Source organism: Candoia aspera, chromosome 2 (assembly GCF_035149785.1).
Source record: "Candoia aspera isolate rCanAsp1 chromosome 2, rCanAsp1.hap2, whole genome shotgun sequence".
Lineage (NCBI taxonomy): Eukaryota > Metazoa > Chordata > Lepidosauria > Squamata > Boidae > Candoia > Candoia aspera.
In genome coordinates, this window is record NC_086154.1 from 117257413 (window position 1) to 117279124 (window position 21712).

General features: G+C 38.2%; 2 protein-coding genes across 2 annotated transcripts in view; both read right to left on the reverse strand.

Moving 5' to 3' along the window:
• ACTG1 (actin gamma 1) overlaps nucleotides 1–21712 on the reverse strand; it is a 234712-nt gene that overhangs the window by 132928 nt on the left and 80072 nt on the right. The gene's annotated exons all lie outside the window — the stretch shown is intronic.
• The window catches only part of NPLOC4 (NPL4 homolog, ubiquitin recognition factor), a 52110-nt gene that overhangs the window by 15066 nt on the left and 15332 nt on the right, over nucleotides 1–21712 (reverse strand). The window contains exons 8-12 of the mRNA XM_063293410.1: nucleotides 19323–19502; nucleotides 13388–13474; nucleotides 11817–11888; nucleotides 10028–10154; nucleotides 5789–5949 (exon numbers count right to left, since the gene is read on the reverse strand). Of these exons, the coding sequence (XP_063149480.1) occupies nucleotides 5789–5949; nucleotides 10028–10154; nucleotides 11817–11888; nucleotides 13388–13474; nucleotides 19323–19502 (627 nt within the window). The remainder of the gene's footprint in view (nucleotides 1–5788; nucleotides 5950–10027; nucleotides 10155–11816; nucleotides 11889–13387; nucleotides 13475–19322; nucleotides 19503–21712) is intronic.

Consider the following 21712-nt stretch of genomic DNA (forward strand, 5'->3'; position numbering starts at 1 on the left):
GCCTCAGATTAGTTTCAGGAGCTACTTCCTTGATCAACTGGTACAGAGAAAATGGCTGTTTAGAATACTTGTTCAAGTTCTTAATTTCTTAATGTTGTTCCAGTTCTAAATTTCTTAATTTTCATACTAGGGTAAGCTTCTAGCTCTTTATGCTAGCTGAGCTTGAGTCAAAATTCAGTCAACAATCTTGGAGTTTTGAAGCTTCCGCTGGGAATAGCAGACTGAATGGCTGCGCCCACGGGTTCAGCGGGTGGAGCTGACAACCTAACTTTTTGGGGGCTCAGGCAGGTTTTCCTGAAGTCCAGAAATGTTCTCCAGATCAAGGAGAATCATCCCATCTATGCTCCGGATGTCTGCTTGCAGCCAGAAGATCGCAAACAGCATTTTGCACTTAACTGGTGAAAGCAGCTGGGAGGCAGGGATGTTACCATTACCAAGCCGCGCTGTAGCCTTAAAGGGACACTAAGACTGGCCACCCCATTTCTAAATCACCAATTTGTATTTTTTTAAAAGTATATGTATCCTAAGAGATGCTTTGTTTTTTGGGTTTATTAAGATTAAAATTATTAAAACTGTTGTATTAGGGTTAAAGAATGTTTGTTTAGTTTGCTTTAAGGATTTGATTGATATTGTTCCCTTTTAAAGATATTGAATTACTGTTTTGAATTGTCTTTGTTTTTTGGGTTTATTAAGAGTGGGATTATTAAAATTGTTGTACTATTAAGTATAATAGCAGACAACTTATGTGCTTTTTGATTTGATTCTTATTATAGCAGACAGACATGTATAGAATAGTAGTAGGAAGGAAATAAATATGTTTTATCTTCTGAAGGAGAGAAAGATGTTTAGGTTTATATGAACTTTTTTTTTCTTTATTTTAATATAAGGGGAGGAGTACCTGTACTTAGTAATTTTTTTCATGTGTTAAAGTGGAATGACTTATAGAAATAATGTGGTATTTTGGTTTAATTTAGAGTAAGAGATTGATTATGGAAATTTTGTATATCCTTGGTGTTAAAAATCAGAAGCCTCATCTTTTTGTAAATTTGGAAAAAAATTCTCTTGTGTTTCTGCACTTTTTTAGTTTTTTTTCTTTCTATGTAGTTTTTTTTGGAGGGGTTGCTAGTTTTTATTCTTCTCTTGAAACCTAGTAAAATTTACTATTAAAGAAAAACAATCTTGTTGCCAATCCTTCTCGGTTTTTAAGAAGCCAAGATAAAGACTGTGGTAAAGCATAAAGGATTGGTGCTGCCAGAGAAAAGTACCTCATTTTATAGAACTAGAGGAAGCCTGGGGCTCCTGCTTTTCCTACGTATATACTATTTAAGACATGGATTATACTCCTATGTTCTCAGAAGAACTGGCAAGGTCAGTACTGTCAAGGGAACAAAAATCCCCAGCCTAGTTCCACAAACACGTATTGATGTACACCACACAAGGACGAACTGAAAAAGAGGAGGTTTAATATTCTCATTTTAAAGCCCCTCTTCACTCACTGAGGCCCTACAGCTTATAACACTTTCAGCAATTTTTCCGAGCCACATAACTTGAACTCCAATAGATGCTTCTTTGTAAGTAACAATACTAATTATTACTTAATACTAACTAGTATTTCCTAATTTTTATACTAGGGTAAGCTTCTAGCTCTTCATGCTAGCTGAGTTTGAGTCAAAATTCAGTCAACAATCTTGGAGTTTTGAGGCTTCCACTAGGAATGGCGGACTGAATGGCTGAATTTCTTTACTTTCAGAACTCCATTCTGAAAGTAAAGAAATAACAGACTCATACCATGAAGACTCATGCAAGGCACAGAGTTTGTATAGGCACTGCTTCAAATCTATCTAGTTTTACATATATCACCTTTTCTCTGACCACAGGAGCTTTAGAACCATCTGTTCTTCTACCCAGTTAGACAACACAGGGGTTCAATAGCTTCTGCTGTATTTAAACTGCTGTTAACATTGAGAGATAAATGTACTCCACATTACACAAACATTGGCTTCTTGGGGTATAACCAATAAATTTCTAAAAGCTCTTTTATGGGAATGCTACCCATATATGCTACTCTTCAAAGCTCTCAGGCACAAATCTTTCATTATTTTATAGAAGAGCACTTGTGTGTCTCAGAGAAATCTCCCAAGAGACAAAAGTCTGAATGTCCCAGAAGACCTTTATCCCAATGAATAATTTAATTTAAGTACTTCAATTAGCTTCTTCCCCTCTCTCCTATCTAAATCTCCAACCTGGAATTAAAATATGTTCCTTAGCCAACAATAAATGGTTCGGTATCGTACGTCCCTGATGTGAAGGTCGGCAAGATCTTCTGAAGATTTTTTATTTATTTATTTATTAGATTTATATTGATGTAAAAGACTTGTAACCTAGTCAGTGGCTTAAAACAAGCATTTCTTTCTCTTTAGATTTTTTATTTTTGTGTTTTCTCCAAATTGGTGCAGTTCTCATATATCTGAGCCCTATATTCAGCTGAGTACAAGTTATGCCCAATATACACCCTTAGTGATAGAAAGCTATAAAAATATTCCCCTGCAGGGTAGGAATTAAAAGTGTAAATTATACTAGCCAGATAAAATAAGCAAGATAATACTAAATGAAAGAAACCTTGCTCTACTGTATTTTAAAAGGATTAAATCTATCAGAAATGCTTTAGAATCAAAAGAACATCCTGATGATCCTATCAGAAGTTTGCAATCTCACAATCAGCTTGGTCTGTATATAACACTAAAAGGTTCATCATATAAATTAAAAGAAACAAACAAAAATCCAAAGAATCCATGTTACAGATGAACATTACATATTTATTTGATGGTTTCCCACTTCATGACTGAAGTATAAATGAAATTGACAGTTAAGTGCATTAATTCTCTTTCTGGAGTGATACTATTTCTACTGCACTATCAAAAATATCTGTGTATTAAAACCAGCTTCATATTAATTATAGCTCATCAAACACTGTCAATTTTGGATATACTTTTAAAAAATTAAGAAAGCATTACTCTAAAAAATTATTTTGATTACCAAGTTTCATTGTTTTTAAAGAATGGGTGAAAGATGTGCGGGTTTAGAAAATACAGCACTGCAAAAATTTCTAATTATGTATCATACGAACCATAAGAATTAAGACATTTTAAAGAATTGAAATGCTGTGGGAAGAAAGAATGCTGCCTGCCTGCAATAACAGAATAGGAAAATTACTTTTGTCTCCACTAGGGTCCTATCTTTTGGATTTATAAATGCCTTTTCTTGGCACAGCTCCCCGTCTTCACAGTGACCACACACACCTCACTCTTAGCCTTGGAGGCTCTTTAAATTGTTGTTTTGCATTTTATTATTTTGCACTTTGTTGCAATTCATGCCGCTCACCAGGCATCTTATAAGCATATTCCACACACACAACAAAATGATTCTCACTGGCTGTGAGAAACCTGCAGCTTTTATTGCTGCATCATTTTGCTTCAGTGAACATCTCATCTAAGCATAATTGGGCCACGGAAGAAAAACAAACATTAGTTGGGGATTTAAAGTCAGCTGAGGGGTGGCAGCAAATACTCAGCACAAGTGGCATTGTTAATTCTGAGAGCCTGCTAGGAGGCAGGATGGAGTGCATCACGTACTTCACGCTGAAGCAGAGCTGGCTCTAGAGAGTGATGGGGCACTATCAGGAAAGGAAAAATTGAGCTTATACAAGGAAGTATTGCAAATATATATTTCCATAGAAATTGCTGTACTATTTGTGTGCAGTGTGCGCAAGTATGCAGACTCCAACTTTTTGTCAATCATACAGCTATTATACTTGACCTCTCAACTTCCACTTTCAGAGTTTGGGCTCTGGATCTGACACAGAATGTTAACAGTAAAAAACTGCCAACAACCTCTTGGCAGAGCTACCCTCAAGACTGGTGGCTCTCTGAGATTAAGAAACCTAACTCTGAAATGCTTTATTATACAATTAATAACAAAGACCAATTACGCTACTGTAGGGAGGAGACAAATCAGTGGTGTCGTCTTCCAAAGCATGGAGATGATCAGGTGAATTACAAAGCTGGAAAAGAAGGAAGCCAGAAGATCTGTTGAACTGGAGAGAAAAACCAAAATGGCACCTTATGGATTTATCAGTTCTGGTTAGCACCGATAGGATTAGTGGTTGAATACCAACATAGATTTTTTTCTAAGTTCTGAGAGGCTGATACTATGTTTACTTCAAGGTCATTCATATAAGAGAAAAATTGTGTTGAGGAGAAAATACACCAACTGAGGTATTTGACACAATGTCCTAAATGCAAATTCAATGAATTAAAAACGTGAAATATTTTAATCCAATTGAAAAAGACATTAGAAAACCATAGATTTAATAGGAATTCATCTCTAAAAAGAGCCAATAAACAAAAGTATTCAAAGCTGTGCCACTACTTAGCGGAGATCTGGTTTGGAGCAGAAAAAGAAATATACATAAACAATTTAAATCCTACATTTAAAAAATTAATGTAAATGTTAATTAAACTATTAAACTATTAAAATCCCAATTTAAATTCTATATCAGTTTAGCCACTCCATGCCTCTGATGAAGTAAGCTGTAGTTTGGTTAGTCTGAAAAAGTGCTCCCAGGATCCTCCTGATTTACTAAGTATCATCTGAATGTCTGTATTCTGTTTTTACAACAAAAAATAGGTTTTTTTAAAAAAATTATATTCTATTATTATGTTATCTTCATGTCCATTAATATTCTAAACAGCTAAACACTTAACATTTTTGGTCTTTCTTCATGAAGGAAAAACTGCTGGGAAGGAATACTGTATTTTTTCAGAACAAGCAACCAGGTTGTTTGGGGAAAGGGAATAAGAAAGAAGGAATCTGTTTCAGACCAAGATATGTAACCAATCAGGAATTGCCAGAAATCTGGTACTCTGATAAGCTAGCATGTGCATAAGAAACTCTTAAGTTACATATCAAACAGTTAATTAGGTCCTTCCAAAAAAGGGCTATGACAGAATGTCACAGAGAAAAAAAAAAAGAGAGACTTCGGGAAAGAAGAAGGGGGTAGAGCTGGGAAACCAAAATGGATTTTAGGCAGCACTGGCTGTTGAAGGCTTCCTGGTTCCAGGAAAGCCAGGGGCAACACCCCTGAAATGGAGTTGGGTGGCGGTCCAAAACCACTTAAGAAAAAAGAGGAGCAACAAGCGACATGCCTTCTTGGCACAATGGCTTCCATAGAAGACTAAAGAGAGAGAACACCACCCAAGAGAGAACGCCAGCCAGTGTAATTAACTCCTTACTTAACTCTAAGTAGGAAAGGAATATAGAAACAGCACTGCATACATTTAGCCAACACTCTAGACTGCACACATATATTTATTTAGAAGAAAGGTAACGTTAGTACACATGGCCAGATGCACATAAACCAGGCTGATGTTCTATGACTTTACCACTCCTTATCAGAAAGGGAGGGAAGTGGGAGAGTGGGGGAAAGTAAACTTGCTATAATGAAATACTGCTTGAAGTATTTTACATGAGTGAAAGCAAAACTAAGAACTTGCCTTGCTTTGCTAATAAAAACAACCACAAGATGCATTGTGTGCTGTGAGTTGGACCAGATCCCATTAATTCCTGAAGCCCTCGTGATTCAAACTATTCACTCTCTCCAGAGCTTAAGTAACTAAACAGCATGAGGCTATGACTTGTAAAACACTGAAAAGCACAGATAAACCATATTATCTTTAGTGGTCTTCCCAGAAATCATATGCTAACAGGGATGCAGGTTATGAATATTTACCTTATAGAAGACATCAGGCACATATTGTTCACTGCTGGATTCCTTTGCATAGCCAAGTTCTGGAGCATCACGGCATGGCAATAAACATTCATCACGTACTAAAGCCATGCACTGATTGGATACCTGGTAGCCCTCAAAGTGGACTTGGTTGTCAGGACCCCCTGAAAAAGAGGTATTTTAAGAAGAGAGGTTTGACAGAGCTAAGTTAGAACACACTTCGAGCTGCTATGATGGGTTACTGCTGATTTTATGAAGAGCATGTTATTTCATTAAGAAATTCAGCATCAATCCAGAGTTTATTGCCCAGATAGAGAAGACTTTTTCCAGAATCTGGACTTAAAGTTTTCAAATTATGAACAATATAGCACTAATTTCACCACATAGAAATTTTTTAAAAGACACATTATTCACTAGACAATAACGCACAGGCCATGGCATATCATGTTTTCACCATTCCTACAGGATTAAGTAGACTGGTCCCTTATACATTTTTTTCCTACCGTGATGTAGATTTTTATATAGTAGTACTGAGCACTGTATCCTTCCCAATTATTTTCCTACAACTTCTTCACCATATCCTAAACCAGGATCAGATGGACATCTACAGGTAGTCCTCACTTAACAACAGTAACTGGGACCAGAATTTCGCTAAGCAGTGTGGTCATAAAGTGTGACGTCACGTGACCACATCGCTTAGCAATAGACAGATGGGGATAAGCATGAGAAAAACGAACACCTATCTGCAGCTGGCTTTTTGCACAGATGACATAATCAGCACTGCAATCCTGGCTTTCCCTGTTGCCATTATTTCTACCTTGTCTGTCTGTCTGTCTTATTTATTTATTTGCCACCCAACTCCCAAGTGACTTTGAGTAGTTTACAGCTAAAAACCAATTTATTCAAATACAACAGACCAGAAAAGCAAAGTACAAAAAAAAAAGGAGTGGGTGGGTGGGGAGACTCCACAATCACCTGTACCCAAAGCCTGGGAGAACAACCAGGTCTTCAGTGATTTCCTGAAAGATATAAGGGTGGGAGCCACACGAATCTCTGGGAACATCTCATGCCACAGAGCAGAAATTGCAACCAAGTAGGCCAGGTTCCTGTAAGATGACATTCTTTAATTGATGGGACTCAGAGCACACCCACCCTGCTGGACCAAACCAGATGGGCAGAGAAAACTGGAGAAAAGGGGTCCCTCAGATGGCAGGCTCTATGCCAGGAAAGGTTTTAAGGTGATAACCAGCACCTTGAATTACACCCAGAAGCCAACTGGCAACCAGTGCAGCTTGCAAAGCAGCAGACTCACATGCCTATAATGTGGGGCCCTATCACTGCCTACGCTGCCGCATTCTCAAGAGTGACTGCCTGAAAACACTAAATATAAAAATATTTAGACTATATACAAGTTTTAAATAAATAATAATAAATACAACCATATATATATATTTTTTTAAAACTATACCCTCAGCAATTCATGTTTCTGTACAAGTTTTTCCTAAATCTTTGAAACTTTGGATAGCAAGTCAAATCATTCCACCAAAAGAAAGAGGACACAGTGTTTAGGCTGACTGAGTTTTCCTATATTTGCTTGTCTTTTAATTTTTGTAAGCTTTTGCTGAGTTAGAAATCAAAGGAGACTCTACAAAACCACTTCTTGAAATACAACTCATTTCGTATTACAAGTTTCCTCTATAAAATCAATTTTGGGAGGGTGACTTTGCACTCATGAAGCTTATACATAAATGGGCACAATCCAGTGTCAAGTGGTAATCCAATTATAATGCAGGAATTGCTCCTCCTCCTCTTCCTCTCTCTCCCCGCTCCTAAAATCAGCTCCAATACTCAGGTCTAAAGATGCACAGAGGAAGGAAATCATCTTACTCTTAATTCTGCTGACAGGAGCAGTTCTGTCATGAACTCAGTGTGTTGAATGAAAATTTCCTAATGTCTCTGTTGTCTCTGAAAGTGACATCCTCTTTCTATTTGCAAGAGCTGTTTTCTTTAGCATCCTGCCTCTAACATATAAGTTGCTATGGGTTATGCTACTCAAATTAACAGTGCTGATTATGTCATCTGTGCAAAAAGCCAGCTGCAGATAGTTGCTCATTCTTCTCATGCTTATCCCCATCTGTCTATTGCTGAAAAAGTGAATAAAGTGTCATATGTACAGGTGAAATTATGAGCTGCTTAGTAAGGAACACTGAGTCATAGTAATGAACCCTATGTTTAATGTAATGAGGTAAACACAGAGTCAAAGATTCTAATGTTATTCAATTTGCCTACTACCTTTTCATACAAAGGGGTGATTTGTAAAATTCTGAAAACACAATTTTGCATTGGACATACAAGACAAATATAGCACTTGGGGTAGATTGTTCTGTAATGATGTGACTCTGCAAAGGATCCTGCAAAACAAGCACCAAGAGGTATCGAGGTATCTGCAGGAGCCCAATATTAACTTTAAAAAAAAATTAAGATAAGCAAAATCTAAAATATCATGGTAAATATTTCTAAATCTGGGAAATATCACTTAATTAAATGCAAATGATAAAAACAGTGCAGTGGTGGCACTGAGGTTTTTACTCAGCCACTGACAGGCTAGTAATCTAGTGACATGGATTAGCATGCTTTCAAGAAGCACATTATATAACACACATTTCATCAATTAAAAAGAATCTTGTGAATTAGCCTGAGAAAACAAGGATCATGAGAAAAATGGAACACTGCAATCCACAAAAAGTACTATCTTCCTCTTCCTTTAGCCTCTATCTCTGTCTAGAACTCATTTTGTGAGTGAAGGATGGAAAGTCTTGAGCCTACGCAAGCAGGTCGCGAAGAAGGTCAAATGTGTCTTTCTGTTACATCCTTCTATTACTTCTGCCTCTTTTTTTCTGACCATCTTTGAATGATCACATATCTTCCATTACTAATGTAGAAACCATTACAGTTCACCTCAAGTTAGCAGCTGGAACACACTACTCATTCAAGATTTAAACAAAATTCTGCAGTTGGGTTTTCTTACTTAAAGAGAGCAACCAAAACAGAAGAACAAAGTTAAGTAGGTAGGTCAGCAAAAAAAAAAAAGTACATAAAAAATAAGCAAAGCCCAGTAAGCTACCGGGTTTTTTTTTTAACTACATAAATTGTCAATGTATTTTATTGTCACTACAATGGTGTCACTATAAAATTAAATGAAATATTGAGTTCTTAGAGACCATGGTATTTTAAGAAGGTAAGAAACTACTGACTAGACATACGTTTAGCTAAAGCTACGTATGTGTGGATTTTTCTGTGAAGAAGAAAAAGCTTTACCCAAAGAAAGGGTTTACTGCTTCTTTTTTGCTTTGCAATTCCTCTAGTTTTGAAAATATATTCTTGTGGATTCTTTTTTTTGGGGGGGGGGCAGGAAAGAGTGCATGTGATTGGCCAGAATAAAAAGGGTAGGGGCTGCTGATAAGAGAGTACAGCTGGCCAGAGCTATCCTTTTCTCGTATGGATGCAGAAGCACATTAGGATCCAAGGCAGTATTTAGGATGAAAACGGCAAGAGACTAGATTGTGAATTTAGGACTATAGATACTTGGATTAAAAATATTTAGTGAGGAACAAATTTCAATATAAGTACAGTACAGCTTGCCAGTTCAAACAAGGTAAGCTATAGAAACATAAACTAGGAGAGGGAGAAAAGAATCTGTGTTATGGGAAGGTAAGAAGAAGCTGAAAGTGACATCTGAAATCAATCATCAATTCATGTACCCTGGCAATTTGCCTATATTTACATATTTCTAAATAGTGTTAAGTTGCCAATATCCAAAATAGCCATGCAAAAGTCTAATAAAACAGTTGATTGAAATAGTAGCTAAAAGCAGCAGGAATAAAACTACTAAAATAGACCATATGCAGCAGTAATATAAACAGATTAAAAAGGCCTACAGGAATAAGAAATTATTTGCCTTGCCCTAAAAATAACAGAATAGTCAGCAGGTGGACTTCTCTATGGAACTAATTCTACAGCTAAGGAACTACTACTGAAAAACCCAGCTTCTGTTTAGCCATCCAACATACCTGAGCATACCCTGAATTTTTTATAAGGGGAAAAGTCAGAATGCAGAGTAAATACAGTTACGTTTGGTTTGAAAATTTCTGGTATCTGGAAAACCTTGCTTTTTACCTCAGGGAGAGAGATGGACAAGAAATGTTCAGATTAGGGAGAAAGACTACAGTATTTTATTGTTACCTGTAGCCACAACAGTGAAAAACTTAGATCCAAAATGTCCATCTGGAGACAAGCGGCATATGTTTGGCTGCTGGTTCTGAAAATGCCCAGCTGTAATGCATTCTTCTGCACTAAGGAAATAAGTGTCCTAAAGAGGATGAGAAGACAACACAGATGAGCGTTTTAAAATGTTTTAATTGTTTTATAGTTTTTACTGTTGTAAGCCGCTCTGAGTCACTTGCTGAGAAGGGCGGCTATAGAAATCAATCAATCAATCAAATAAATAAAGGAACCCAACAAGATTTATTCTTAAATGAAACAAAGATTAATATCCAGCACAGATTATCATGCCGGAAAAAGATTAGCCAGGTCATCCTTATAACTAACTGTACATTTTCATCACTTTCTAGTTTACTTTACCCCTTTGATGCCCTCTATATGTCTTCATCAATTTCTGACAGAATAGAGGAAGTATCGAGTTGAGGGGATTTGATATGCCTTCATATGAAAAATTACAATCTAGGTGTTGTGTAACAGATAATTTAAATAAGCACATTAGGAAAACTGAACTGGGAAATTAGATCTGAAAATGAAAAATAAATCAAGTTTATCTATTTGATTTCTAGTTACAAACATTTAAGACTAAGTTTCAACATTCCTCCTCTCTATCCATGACATTTCAACATTTATATTTTAGTGCTATGTACACTTAAATAACCTAACAATTTTCACAAAGCTGGGAGGAATAGTCTGAATATCAAAGATGGGCTATTCCTAAGATTTCATACTGTCTGTCTAGTCTCATCTTATAGACAGACAGAAAAAGCAGGAAGGGGCATTAAATACAAAAGCTGTGGCTACTTAATGACTTTCCAAGGAACAGAAACTTCTATACAAATAAAACTACAATATGGTGTATTTCGCTGGTAAGATACTATCAGCTTTAGACTTAGTTTTAGACATGGCCTATCTGTTTCAATTTCATCAAGGAAGAAAAAGGGTGACAGAAATAATTAATCTTTACTGTTCCATTATGGATTCAAAATAATATCTAGCTCAGATGTTTTATTATAAGATTATAGAAGATTCAACAATAGAAGGGCCAGAATTAGGAGAAAAAAATGGAAAACTAATTAGTCTGTAAAGGCTGGGATGGATGTGGGGAATATTCACAGTTATCAGATATTCAGGTGATAAGAGTCTGTGAGCAGTCATCATAATTGTACAAGCAGGCTTCAACTGACAGATATCATAAAGTTTAACCAAATGCGTTACAGAGATATGGTATGGTGGTATGGTTTTCTCACAGCTAAAATTATTTATTTTTAACACAATAGGCAAGATAACTGTTAGGGAAGGTCTGTTTAAAAAAAAGTCTTAGCAGGTGATAGGAGCTGGCTCACCTTCTCTGGGTTCAAAAGCAAACAGGGTCAGGCCTGGTTAGTACTTAGATGGGAGACATCCAGGGCTATAAACTGGGAAGTCAGAAAAGCTATCTTGGAAAAAAGTAAACCACTTTGATATTTTTTTTTGCCAAAAAACCTACATGGAGATGTGCATGTTGTTGCCAAGAGCCAAGCACAATTCAAAGGAGACTTTAGTTTTTTATTGAAGGAAAATGAAAATATGATGTTATGACACATAGTACTAAAATATGCTAAATATCCCTTCTATATGAAAATCCTCCATATGCATCTCAGAGTTCCTCTTGAACTCCTCTTCCTGATTCATGAATTATTTACATAGATGATGCAATAATTGCTGTAAAACCAGAAGCAAATTAAAGAGCAAAAAAAAAAAAAATTCTCACCTTGTTTCGGCTGTAGCGAACAGTCCCCTTCCGTGTGTCCTCTGAGACTAGATCTGTGAATATCCAGCCAACCTTAAAACACAATGCTTTTTTTCACTTTTCTGTCTTATTTTAAAAAGTTGCCCATCCTAGTTAGTACAATATGGTCTTAGTTATATAAATCTCTTACAGGAAACATGCTTCACAGCTGCCTGAAAAAAAATTATTTCCCTAGCATTGTAGAACTCATTTGAATACATTTTATAGTGCCAGCTGGTAAGACCTGCAGCTTTATGCTCCCTTAGGAAAAGATTTGCAGACTACAGGGCTCCTACTTCTCATCTTCCTTGCAAAAAAAGATATTACTCTTCTGTATTTATACTGTAAAGCCAAGAACAGTTCACAGAGCTGCTCTCAAGATCTAATTTTTATGCTAATCTAAAAGGAAACACCATATCTTTCCATTCAAATCTTTTTGGCTTAGCACCCGAGTATCTTCAAGACTGCCTGCTTATGGAATCTGCCCAACAGGTGAGATCTATGAGGGAGGGCACGTTATGGGTCCCACCTCTGAGAGAATATTGTCATTAGAGGTGCTGCAGGGAAGTCCTGTTATGGCCTCCTCTTCTAGAACACGTTATCCCTAGAGGTAAGGCTGTCCAGTCCCTATTAGTGCTTCAGAGGAGGGTAAAAACATGGCTCTTTGACACAGCCTCTAGGGATGGAATGGAAGTGTGACTGGTTCCAAACTGGTTTGATGATGCCTCTTCCCTATCCTTGTTTCATTGGTGCAATCTCCCATAATTCTGAAATGGGACACAACCAAAAACTATGATGTAAGCCCTATAATAACAGAATTAAAACCACAGTGTCTCTCCTGCAAAATATCAGCCCTACCCAAGTGTGTAACATGGTCCTCCTTACTTCGTGCCACCATTGCGCCCAACATAAATCTCCCTATTCCCCAAAATGCTAACTGTGTCCTTTGATTCCCCTTTCTGGTCTAGGAAGTGTATGTGCAATATAAATAAAATAAATCAGTAGAAAGAACAGTGTGTGACACAACATATGCTAAGCCATTAGTTGTTTTAAGGATGGCTTGAATAAGCTACAAAAGCCTAATTATGCTTCACTCCAAGCTATAAACCAAGGTTTACAAAACACAATGACTCAGTTCACACATCATGCTAAGCCAAAGATTTAACCCATTGTTTAAAAAACGAAGTATAATGATGGTTAAATAATTTCAACAGTACATAACTTTTCTTTTTTTTAAATGTTTTTCTTTTATATTTATATTTAGGTATAATGGGGGGTAGTTTTATTTTTTTTAAGGTGGGCTTGTTATTTCTTTTTTCTTCTTTGGCTTTTTTCCTGCCTTAGGTCACTTAGTATAGGTTTTTTTTAACCATATAGCTTATGGTTTTTTTCTTTAAAGTATATACTTTTTTATACAATTGTAATATATTGCTATGTAGTTTATATATATTGCATATAAACAGAATGACTAAAACACTGGGTATTTAGTAAGATTTTCTTCAGTTCTGCAAATAAATTTTCTTCAGCATTTTGTCCCAAGTGTATTTTGCTACCTTTCTCAGGCCAAGCTTTGCAGCAATCTCATCCACAATCTCTGCTTTTGAATCTTCCAGGAGCTCCAGACTATTCTGTGTACCGATCTAAAAAGAAAGCAATGGCATGAGAGAGCTAACTTTTAACAAGGAGACATTTAGCATCTGAAAGGAAAAATAACTTACAGTATTATTATCCACAGAAAATGAGCATATAACAGAAGAATGGAAACAGACAAGCTACTGTGTCCCATTCAGGGAAGTTTTGCTTATCCATATAACAGACATGTACTTGTTTCAGTGTAACATTTAGTTTAGAACATGTATGCTTTCCTGCTAAAATCAGCCACTTTCAAGAATCTTAAGCCTTGACCTAAGCAGTAAGACACCGTTTGTCAGAGTGGGTTGAAACCACCCCATGGCGGGGGGAAAAATGACATATTGTATGGGAGAGAGGATAGAGGGTCACCAAAGAGTGCCTCCACTGCACTCCTTTCCAAGTGGGCTAACCAGACTGGTGCAAATATATGCTGAACACAAAGCAACCCAAAGGTGCCAGAGCTCTGTGTTCCTTCTGTATTTTCAACATACAGCCTCTCCCTTTCAAAAGAGGAGCAATTATGTTTGGAAGGCACAGGGTACCAAGCAAAGCTTTCCATCTGACATGTTTACTTTGAAAAGACGGAAAGGGAGTGAGAAGTGTGGCTATGTTCCCTTGAAGGTGTGTGCACACTATTCATGAAACTTTTTATGCGCACAGTAAAAAGAAAAGCGCATAAAACATTAAGCCGTCATCGTCATCATCATCATCATCCATGTAAAACTCAGAGCTTGCAACTCACGAGGAGTCCTGCACAAGCTCGCTGCCTCGACTTAACCACAGCAGCGAGGGTTGCCTGGTGCTGCCGTGGTACAGACTGAGCAGGAGTAGCACGTAACAGGAATTCCAACTCACTCGACACCACACCGGCACCAAGCAACCCGCAGCCAGCAGCAGATGGCCCTTTCCCAGCCCTGTAGTGGTAGCTGACCTGCTCCGCATCTCAGAACCCTCACTGTACAAAGGAGCGCCTTCCTCCAAAAATGGTTTAATTCATTTCCCTCCTCCCTCCAAAAAAGGTTTAATTTCCCTCTTCCCTCCAAAACAGGTTTAATTAATTTCCCTCCTCCCTCCAAAAAAAAGTTTAATATCTATTGAGCTTCTGGCTGCACAAGGTCCATGATCATTATCAACTTTATAAAAATTTCAATTTTAAAATTAATAGTATTTAAAATTTAAATAAGTTCAGAATACATCCAGAGGAGAAGGAACGAATAGGGAAAAATGAAAGAGAGGAGGCTATCTAAATGCTTTTTGTGTAACACTTCTCTTTATCATTTTTTTCATGACAATATCAATTAAAAAAAACACAGAAAGAACGAATTTTAAATGCTTACAATTTGATTGACTGCAATTATGTGGGACTGGTGAATTTATTTCTAATCCGTAAGTATGTATGTATAGAGCCAGTTTGGTGTTGTCCAGACTAAGAGGCGGCCAGGCAGATTACATATCAAAAATACTCTTTATTAAATAACTATTTACAATAGGTAAGTCCTTAGAATCGAGAAGGAACTGGTTTCAATCAAGACCAACTGGGCAGCAGCAAGGAAACCAGCAAGACTGCAGGAGGAGGCAGCAGCAAGGCGGCAGAGCAGGATTCTCTGATGGAGGCTGGAAGGCTGAGAGAAGCTGGAGCATGTGGAGCTACTGGGACTGGAATCAATTGACCTCGAACTGGAACACCACTCGAGCTAGGCTGGCACCGGAATGCTGGGCGGAGCCCTCTGGATACGTCTTGGTTCTATTGACCGGACTGAACTGGACTCGATGATTCGGGCTGGACTGGAGACTCAGAACTGGAGACTCAGAACAAGGCCGAGAACTTGAAGCAAGGCTAGACTCAGCTGGACACACTGGACTAGGCTGAATACTCTGGACTAGGAACTCGGAGCAAGGCTGAGAACTTGGAGCGAGACTGGACTCAACTGGAGGCACTGGGCTGGGCTAGATACCCTGGACTACGGACCTGAAGCAAGGCTGAGGACTTGGCGCAAGGCTGGACTTGGCTGAAGATTCCTGACGAGGCTGGAAGCTAGGCACAAGACAAGACTGGACTGGAAGTTCTGGACTAGGCAAGGAACTCGAGACACGGCAGGACTGAACCACAGGTTCTAGACAAAGTTGCAAACCTGATTCACAGCAAGATAGGTGCGAAACTCCTGAACAATGTTGTGCAACCAAGGCACGGCTAGACGGGGCTGGAGATCCAAGGCGAGGCTGGAGAACACACAACGAAGCTGTACTGGAGACTTTGGACTAAGTTGACAGGTAGAAATATTGCAAGGCTGAACCGAAGACTTGGGGCAAGGCTGCGGACTTGAGGCACGAGGAGACTGGACTGGAGACTCTGGACATGGCTGGAACCTCGAAGTGGGGCTGGAAGCATGCCTGGAATGCGTACAAGGTGATACCAGAGGTCCGAGGCTGGATGAGAGACTGAGATTGCTGGGTCCAGCAAGGAGATCCTCAGTGGCAGCAGCAGCAGGATTCAAGTCCTCGTCAGTGGAAAACGCTGGCGCTAATTCCTCTTCGGTAACAGATACTGTTTCCAGTGTGGGTAAGGACTCTTCTGCAGAAGCTGTGGGCTTGAAGGATCGGTTGTCTCCGGCAGCTTGCTCTTCGCGCGTCTGCCTTTTACACCGATACTTTGTGTGCCTGGACCCTTCTGCAGCCAATCGGGCTGCCTTCTCCTTTGCATGCTTTTCTGCCCATCATTGTTGCGTGCTGATTGGAGGATTCAAATCCTCCTCCGAAGATTGGCCAATCAGCATCTGTGACTCTTCCCGCGTTGCTGACTCATCTCTGGGTTTTGCTTTCCCTGTTTCAGCCCAGTAAGTTTCTATTACCCCTTTGACTCAGAAAGAGTTTTGTTTTCTGAGTCAGAGGCTGGCTGGAATCTCACAGGTTTAATGGTTAAAGCACTGAGCTAGAAACTGAGAAGTTGTGAGTTCTACCCTTGCCTTAGGCACAAAGCCGGCTGGGTGACCTTGAACCAGTCATTCCCTCTCAGCCCTGGGAAGAAGGCAGCAATGGCAAAGCACTTCTGAAAAGTGCAGGGGGCAGTTGCCAGGAGTCAAAAAGGACTTGAAGGCACAAATGGTATAAATAGTGCCCAAGGAGGAAAAAAGGGGGGGAATGCCATAAATGTCATGGAAAATGTGGAAAAATGGCAAGGCTGTAGCTGTAGATGATATAACTGGAGAAATTCTAAAATAAGTATGTATTTGGTTTGCTTATAAAGTGGCCGTGCAACTTGTTTACATGTATGCAGACTATATATTTGCATAATGATTGAAATAATTTAGTGATTCTTCCCCCATATAAAGGAAAGGAGGCAGAGTGAATGCAAAAACTACTGGGGGATGCAAAAACTACAGTTTACTTGAGAATCCATTTGACAAAATTCTGATCAAAGGGGGATGAGAGGTGACAATGAGCAAAATTTGGGAAGTTCAGTACAGCTTTAAGCCAGGACTTTTTTTCTTTAGGAAAATGTAGAATTATCCTTTTGCATATACCAGACTCAGTAGAGCCAAAGCTCTTCATGAGATGACACAGTCCATGTTTTTTCAGCATCATATTGAGATCCCTAGCCGTCATATTTCCTCTAAAAATTATATTAACCATGAAACCAAACCAAACCTATAACAGAACTAAATCATGTGAGTTGAAGAACTTTCAAAATTTCTTAGATCACCAATTTAAGAAATCTAATGTCTGTTCCTTTTTAAGCATTCTTTGAGGGGTCCAATAGACCCAGAATCATACTGATGAGCTAATTTCATTATTAAATCATAGGAGGTATGCTTCATGTTTTTTTCACACATGGACCCATTGAGTTTCCAAAATTGGATATTTCTTCCACTGATCAAATGTATAATTGATCCTAATTTTCATTTCACATTTTAATACCTTATAAAATTGAATTTGTTGGTTTCTATTCAGCATCTCTTAAATGAACTAGAATTGCACGTACCTCAGTGGCAGCTAAGTTTGACATAATACATAAGTCTGAATTACAACAGATCGTTGAACCCAAGGTTGCAAAAATCTGTTTAGTTCCTTACTAATAATAAGCACCTTTTATAATTCTTCTTGAATTCTGTACATAGGCAGAAACTCAAAGAGAATTTGCTGATACGCATTAAGATACTGTATACGTGAAAGTCCATAAAAAGAGAGCTAAGTTACATTTCTCTTTCTTTATGTAAACAGGTAAGCGTTCCTTAGTTTCTTCTCAAAGAAAAGCCCACTTTCTTGGATCTTACTTTTGCTTTTTGCAAAAACCACCAGACCTCTATTTCTTGGAGGAAAGGAACCGCTTTCTATTCTCAAAGGGCACCTCCAGTGAAGGAGATAAAGAGAAGCACACTTTCTTTCCAGCTCTATTTGGTCTTTCAGGAAGTAGCAGCCCTGACACAGGGCTACTGACTTATTCTGAAGTCCAGCATATGGCAGAGAAGCCACAGTTCCTTTCACTTACCTAGTTTATATAAAGATGGAAAAATGTAACTTAGCTCCCTTTTTATTGGACTTTTGCATGTATCTTATTTCTATCAGCAAATTCCCTTTGCGCTTCTGTGTATGTTCCAGAATTCAAGAATTATAACTGATGGCAATGGGAAATAATTGGTTTGGTTTCCAGATCGTGATTAAAATATGGAACCTAATTAGACCAGAGGTCTACATTAATTTTTCTTCTTTAAAATGCAACGGTTATTATAAAGTCTAAACTTTTGTAACTGCCTTTCACTTTATCTCAATCACATTTCAGTACTCAGTGAACAGTGCCACCTGGTGACTTAATATGAATTTGCAGCTTGAAAAAATCCAATGTACCCTAAGCGTATCAAGGGCTGCACGAACCATTGAGAGAGGCACTTTACAAAGCAGCCAAATACCCTGATCCTCCTACTCAAAATGCCAAGGTGCTGTACCCTCACTGAAGCTGTTTCAAGGGCTTTCCCATGTCATCTGAGGATGCATGTACACGCTCAGGCAACACTTTGGCCAGGATTGCAGCCAAAGTGCTTCATCAACAATCCAGTAGAAATGTTTGTCGAAGAAATGGAGAGATCCTCGATGGAGCAACTTTGAGCCCTGTCACTGGTGTATGACTTGCCCAACAACTGGGACTGGGTGACTTGCCAATATCAGGGACAAATACTAATTTATAAAAAGAAGTATGTACCTACTTTACTCTGTATTTAGCATTTAGAAAGTCTGTATCAACTACTCCCAGCATTTCATAAACATGTGCCAAGTAATCTCTACAACAAACCTATAAGACAGGGAAACATTCCCATCAAACCACTGACTCAGTTTGCTGTTCCTAATTTTCTTTAGTCCATCCTTCAAGTTTTGAGCTCAGCATGTTTTTAGACTAAAACTTCCTCACTTTCAGTACGAAGCCTTATCTATTACGGATCAGTACATACCTGGCAACCTGCATTGCTGTGCGCCTCCCCCACCCTCAACCGTATGAAGTTGTGTGGGCATATTTCCAGTGGAAGCAGAAAGCAGCATGTAGAGATGTTTTTGCAGGTTGCAGGGAAGCAATTATTTACCAAATATAAGTTAACAGAAATAGGATAGTAAGAGCAAGGGCTACAAACCTATGTTCAGTATAGAACACACTGAGAAGTTCAATTGTGCATAAATGTGCGCATGTTCAGACTGAAAACAAGTTTGTTCCTTGAGAGAGTAAGTCTGTTCATAGCAAAATTTTGCTCTGCAAAACATGACAACGAATTTTTCTATTTCAAAATCAGAAAGTACAAAGCGAAATGTTCTCTTCTCAAGCATTCTTCTAAATGGAGCAAGCCAGGGGATTTTAGAGTAAGGGTTTGTTACCTGTGGAGGTTCATAGATGGCAGACACTTCAGCTCGAATACCCAGAGGAATGTCTTTATGTTCTGTGTACCTCCCGTATAGATATCCAAAATGTTGGTTTCCTGTTTTTCTCCAGAAGTCCAGGAAACGATCTGCAATTGTATGGTTCTCAAACATGATATTATCCACATGTCTATATTTCTGCCATTTGAAAAAAAAACCATAAAACCACGATCAAACATTGCCCCTTATTAGAATCAGTAGAGTTCAATGTAGTTGCAAAACTATGGATATTAGCTTGCTGTCTTCTAAGTCAGCTGGCTTCATTTTTACAGTGAGCCAAAATTCCTTTTATAAACAGCTTACTGATGCATACCATTTGATCATTCCCACTTGGCTCCTTCTGCTAACATAAGTAGCTGAACAAAGATGGCTCTACGCATGAGGAAAAAACTTCCAGCGTCTTTCTCTCAGGCTGTGTTACCTATTGAGGTTCACAGATTGCAAAAACCTCAGCTTGGATACTCAGAGGGATGTCTTATGTTCTGCACACTTCTCAGATAAATATCCAGAATGCTGGTTTCCTATTTCTCTTTAGAAGTCCATCTTCAACTATACGATTCTCAGAGATATTATTCACATGTCTATAAGCCATAGCTCAACAATATTAAAGAATTCTGGTTTACTGTGACATCTGAATGTGGCCAATTATATCTCACGCATTCACAGGTCTTCACTTTCTACAATATTTTTGGACCCACACATTTTGTATTTTGAGTTAATGCTTTACACCACATAGCAAAATAACTGCCGTATGTCTGTAGCACCTGCAAAATTTACTGTTGTAATAGAAAATTTATTTAACACAAAGAGACCTCTTTCAGAACTAACAAGAACAAGAAGAAGCTGTAACAACCCTTTGTTCTACAGCAGTCCTTATTCATCTGGAGTGGGGGCACAACTTTTGAACAGCATAGTTTCAATAGGACTTCTTGCATAACCAATTGCCAGAATGCTTCCCTAACTTATACCAGGACCAGGGGTAAATTTCCAATCATTCAGCTCTTAACTTTTTCTATGGGATCGCAATCCAAATTGGGCACTCTGAAATGACAATTAAAAAAAAAGCTGTGTGTGTGTCATTCTGTTGTCCTTTCTGTCAGAGCCTTAGCCACTCCCTAGTATTTTAGCACTTGCAGGATGATCCCAGCTTACAGGTTTTCTTTTTTGTTGATCTTGATGGCTTACTGCAGGTGGGGCCTGCAACTGCCCCACCTTTTTTTTAAAATTTCCTAAAAATATCTTCTATGCCACTGATGGATTTAAAAGCACTCTAGGGAAATAAAAAATTTGCAAAGACTAGCACTTAGCTTTGCAGTGTGCCAGAGCCTGCAACTACCCTTTAATAAACAAATAATTAAATAGTTCAGGAAACTGTTTCATGTCTTCCTACTATTTCTGCACCTTTTCAGAATTAACCTTTCCAACCATCAAGTTCACACATCAAAAGACTGAACGATTTGAAATTAAATGTGAACCCTAGTATAGTATTATGGGAAAACTCCTCAGATTGTATAGACTGTAAGAGATTGAAAGCTTTGCTTCCTTAACTTACTGGTTAATATGTCCAAGCCTGGAACTTTGGTCAGAATAATGTTGAAGAAAACAAAGGAGGAGTGCAAATCCTGATTTAAAGTTGACCCATTTACCTAAACAATAGGAACAGCTACAGACTGCTTAGATTCAGATATAAAGACCACACTTAGATATTATTTTAAACTATTCTTTAAAATTCTAGATTAATCATGAAAAAGCACTGTACAACTTCACCCTGTTTTGTCACTCTGGATTGGCTCCTTTCGTAAATAAGCATGAGTAAACAAAGACAAACAGCTGAGGCTCTATTCCTGCATTCCCTAGATGTATCCATAATGAGGCAATACCTTTACAGATGCAGTCTATTCCAGTGCAGAAATGGGTTTGGCAACTTTTCAGTAACTTTTGGTTGAAACTTATCTTTGTTCTAATATGTTTGGCTTTGCTAATTCTAGCTCATAAATATAAACCTCCCTGGGACACTTCAGAGCTTCAAAGTTACAGGGTGTTCTGTTATTGGGTCCTGAAAATACTACACGTGTTACTAAACAAGGATCTACAGAAAACTCAACCCTGCCTTTTACTTATCCAGTATTGCAGTAAACAATGACAGGGATTATGGTGGCCCAGTTTAATGCATTTTCTTCAGCACTATCAACAAGCAGATCTCATAATACCTTTTTTGCTCTCTGTATCTACCCTTAGACTTTGGAGAGGGTGAAGCACTGGTCCTACCTTTTTTACACTGTCCCTTCTACAGCTGTACCTGCACAAGGACACACTGCTGTTATATTACTGAAATTTGAGGCGGTGGT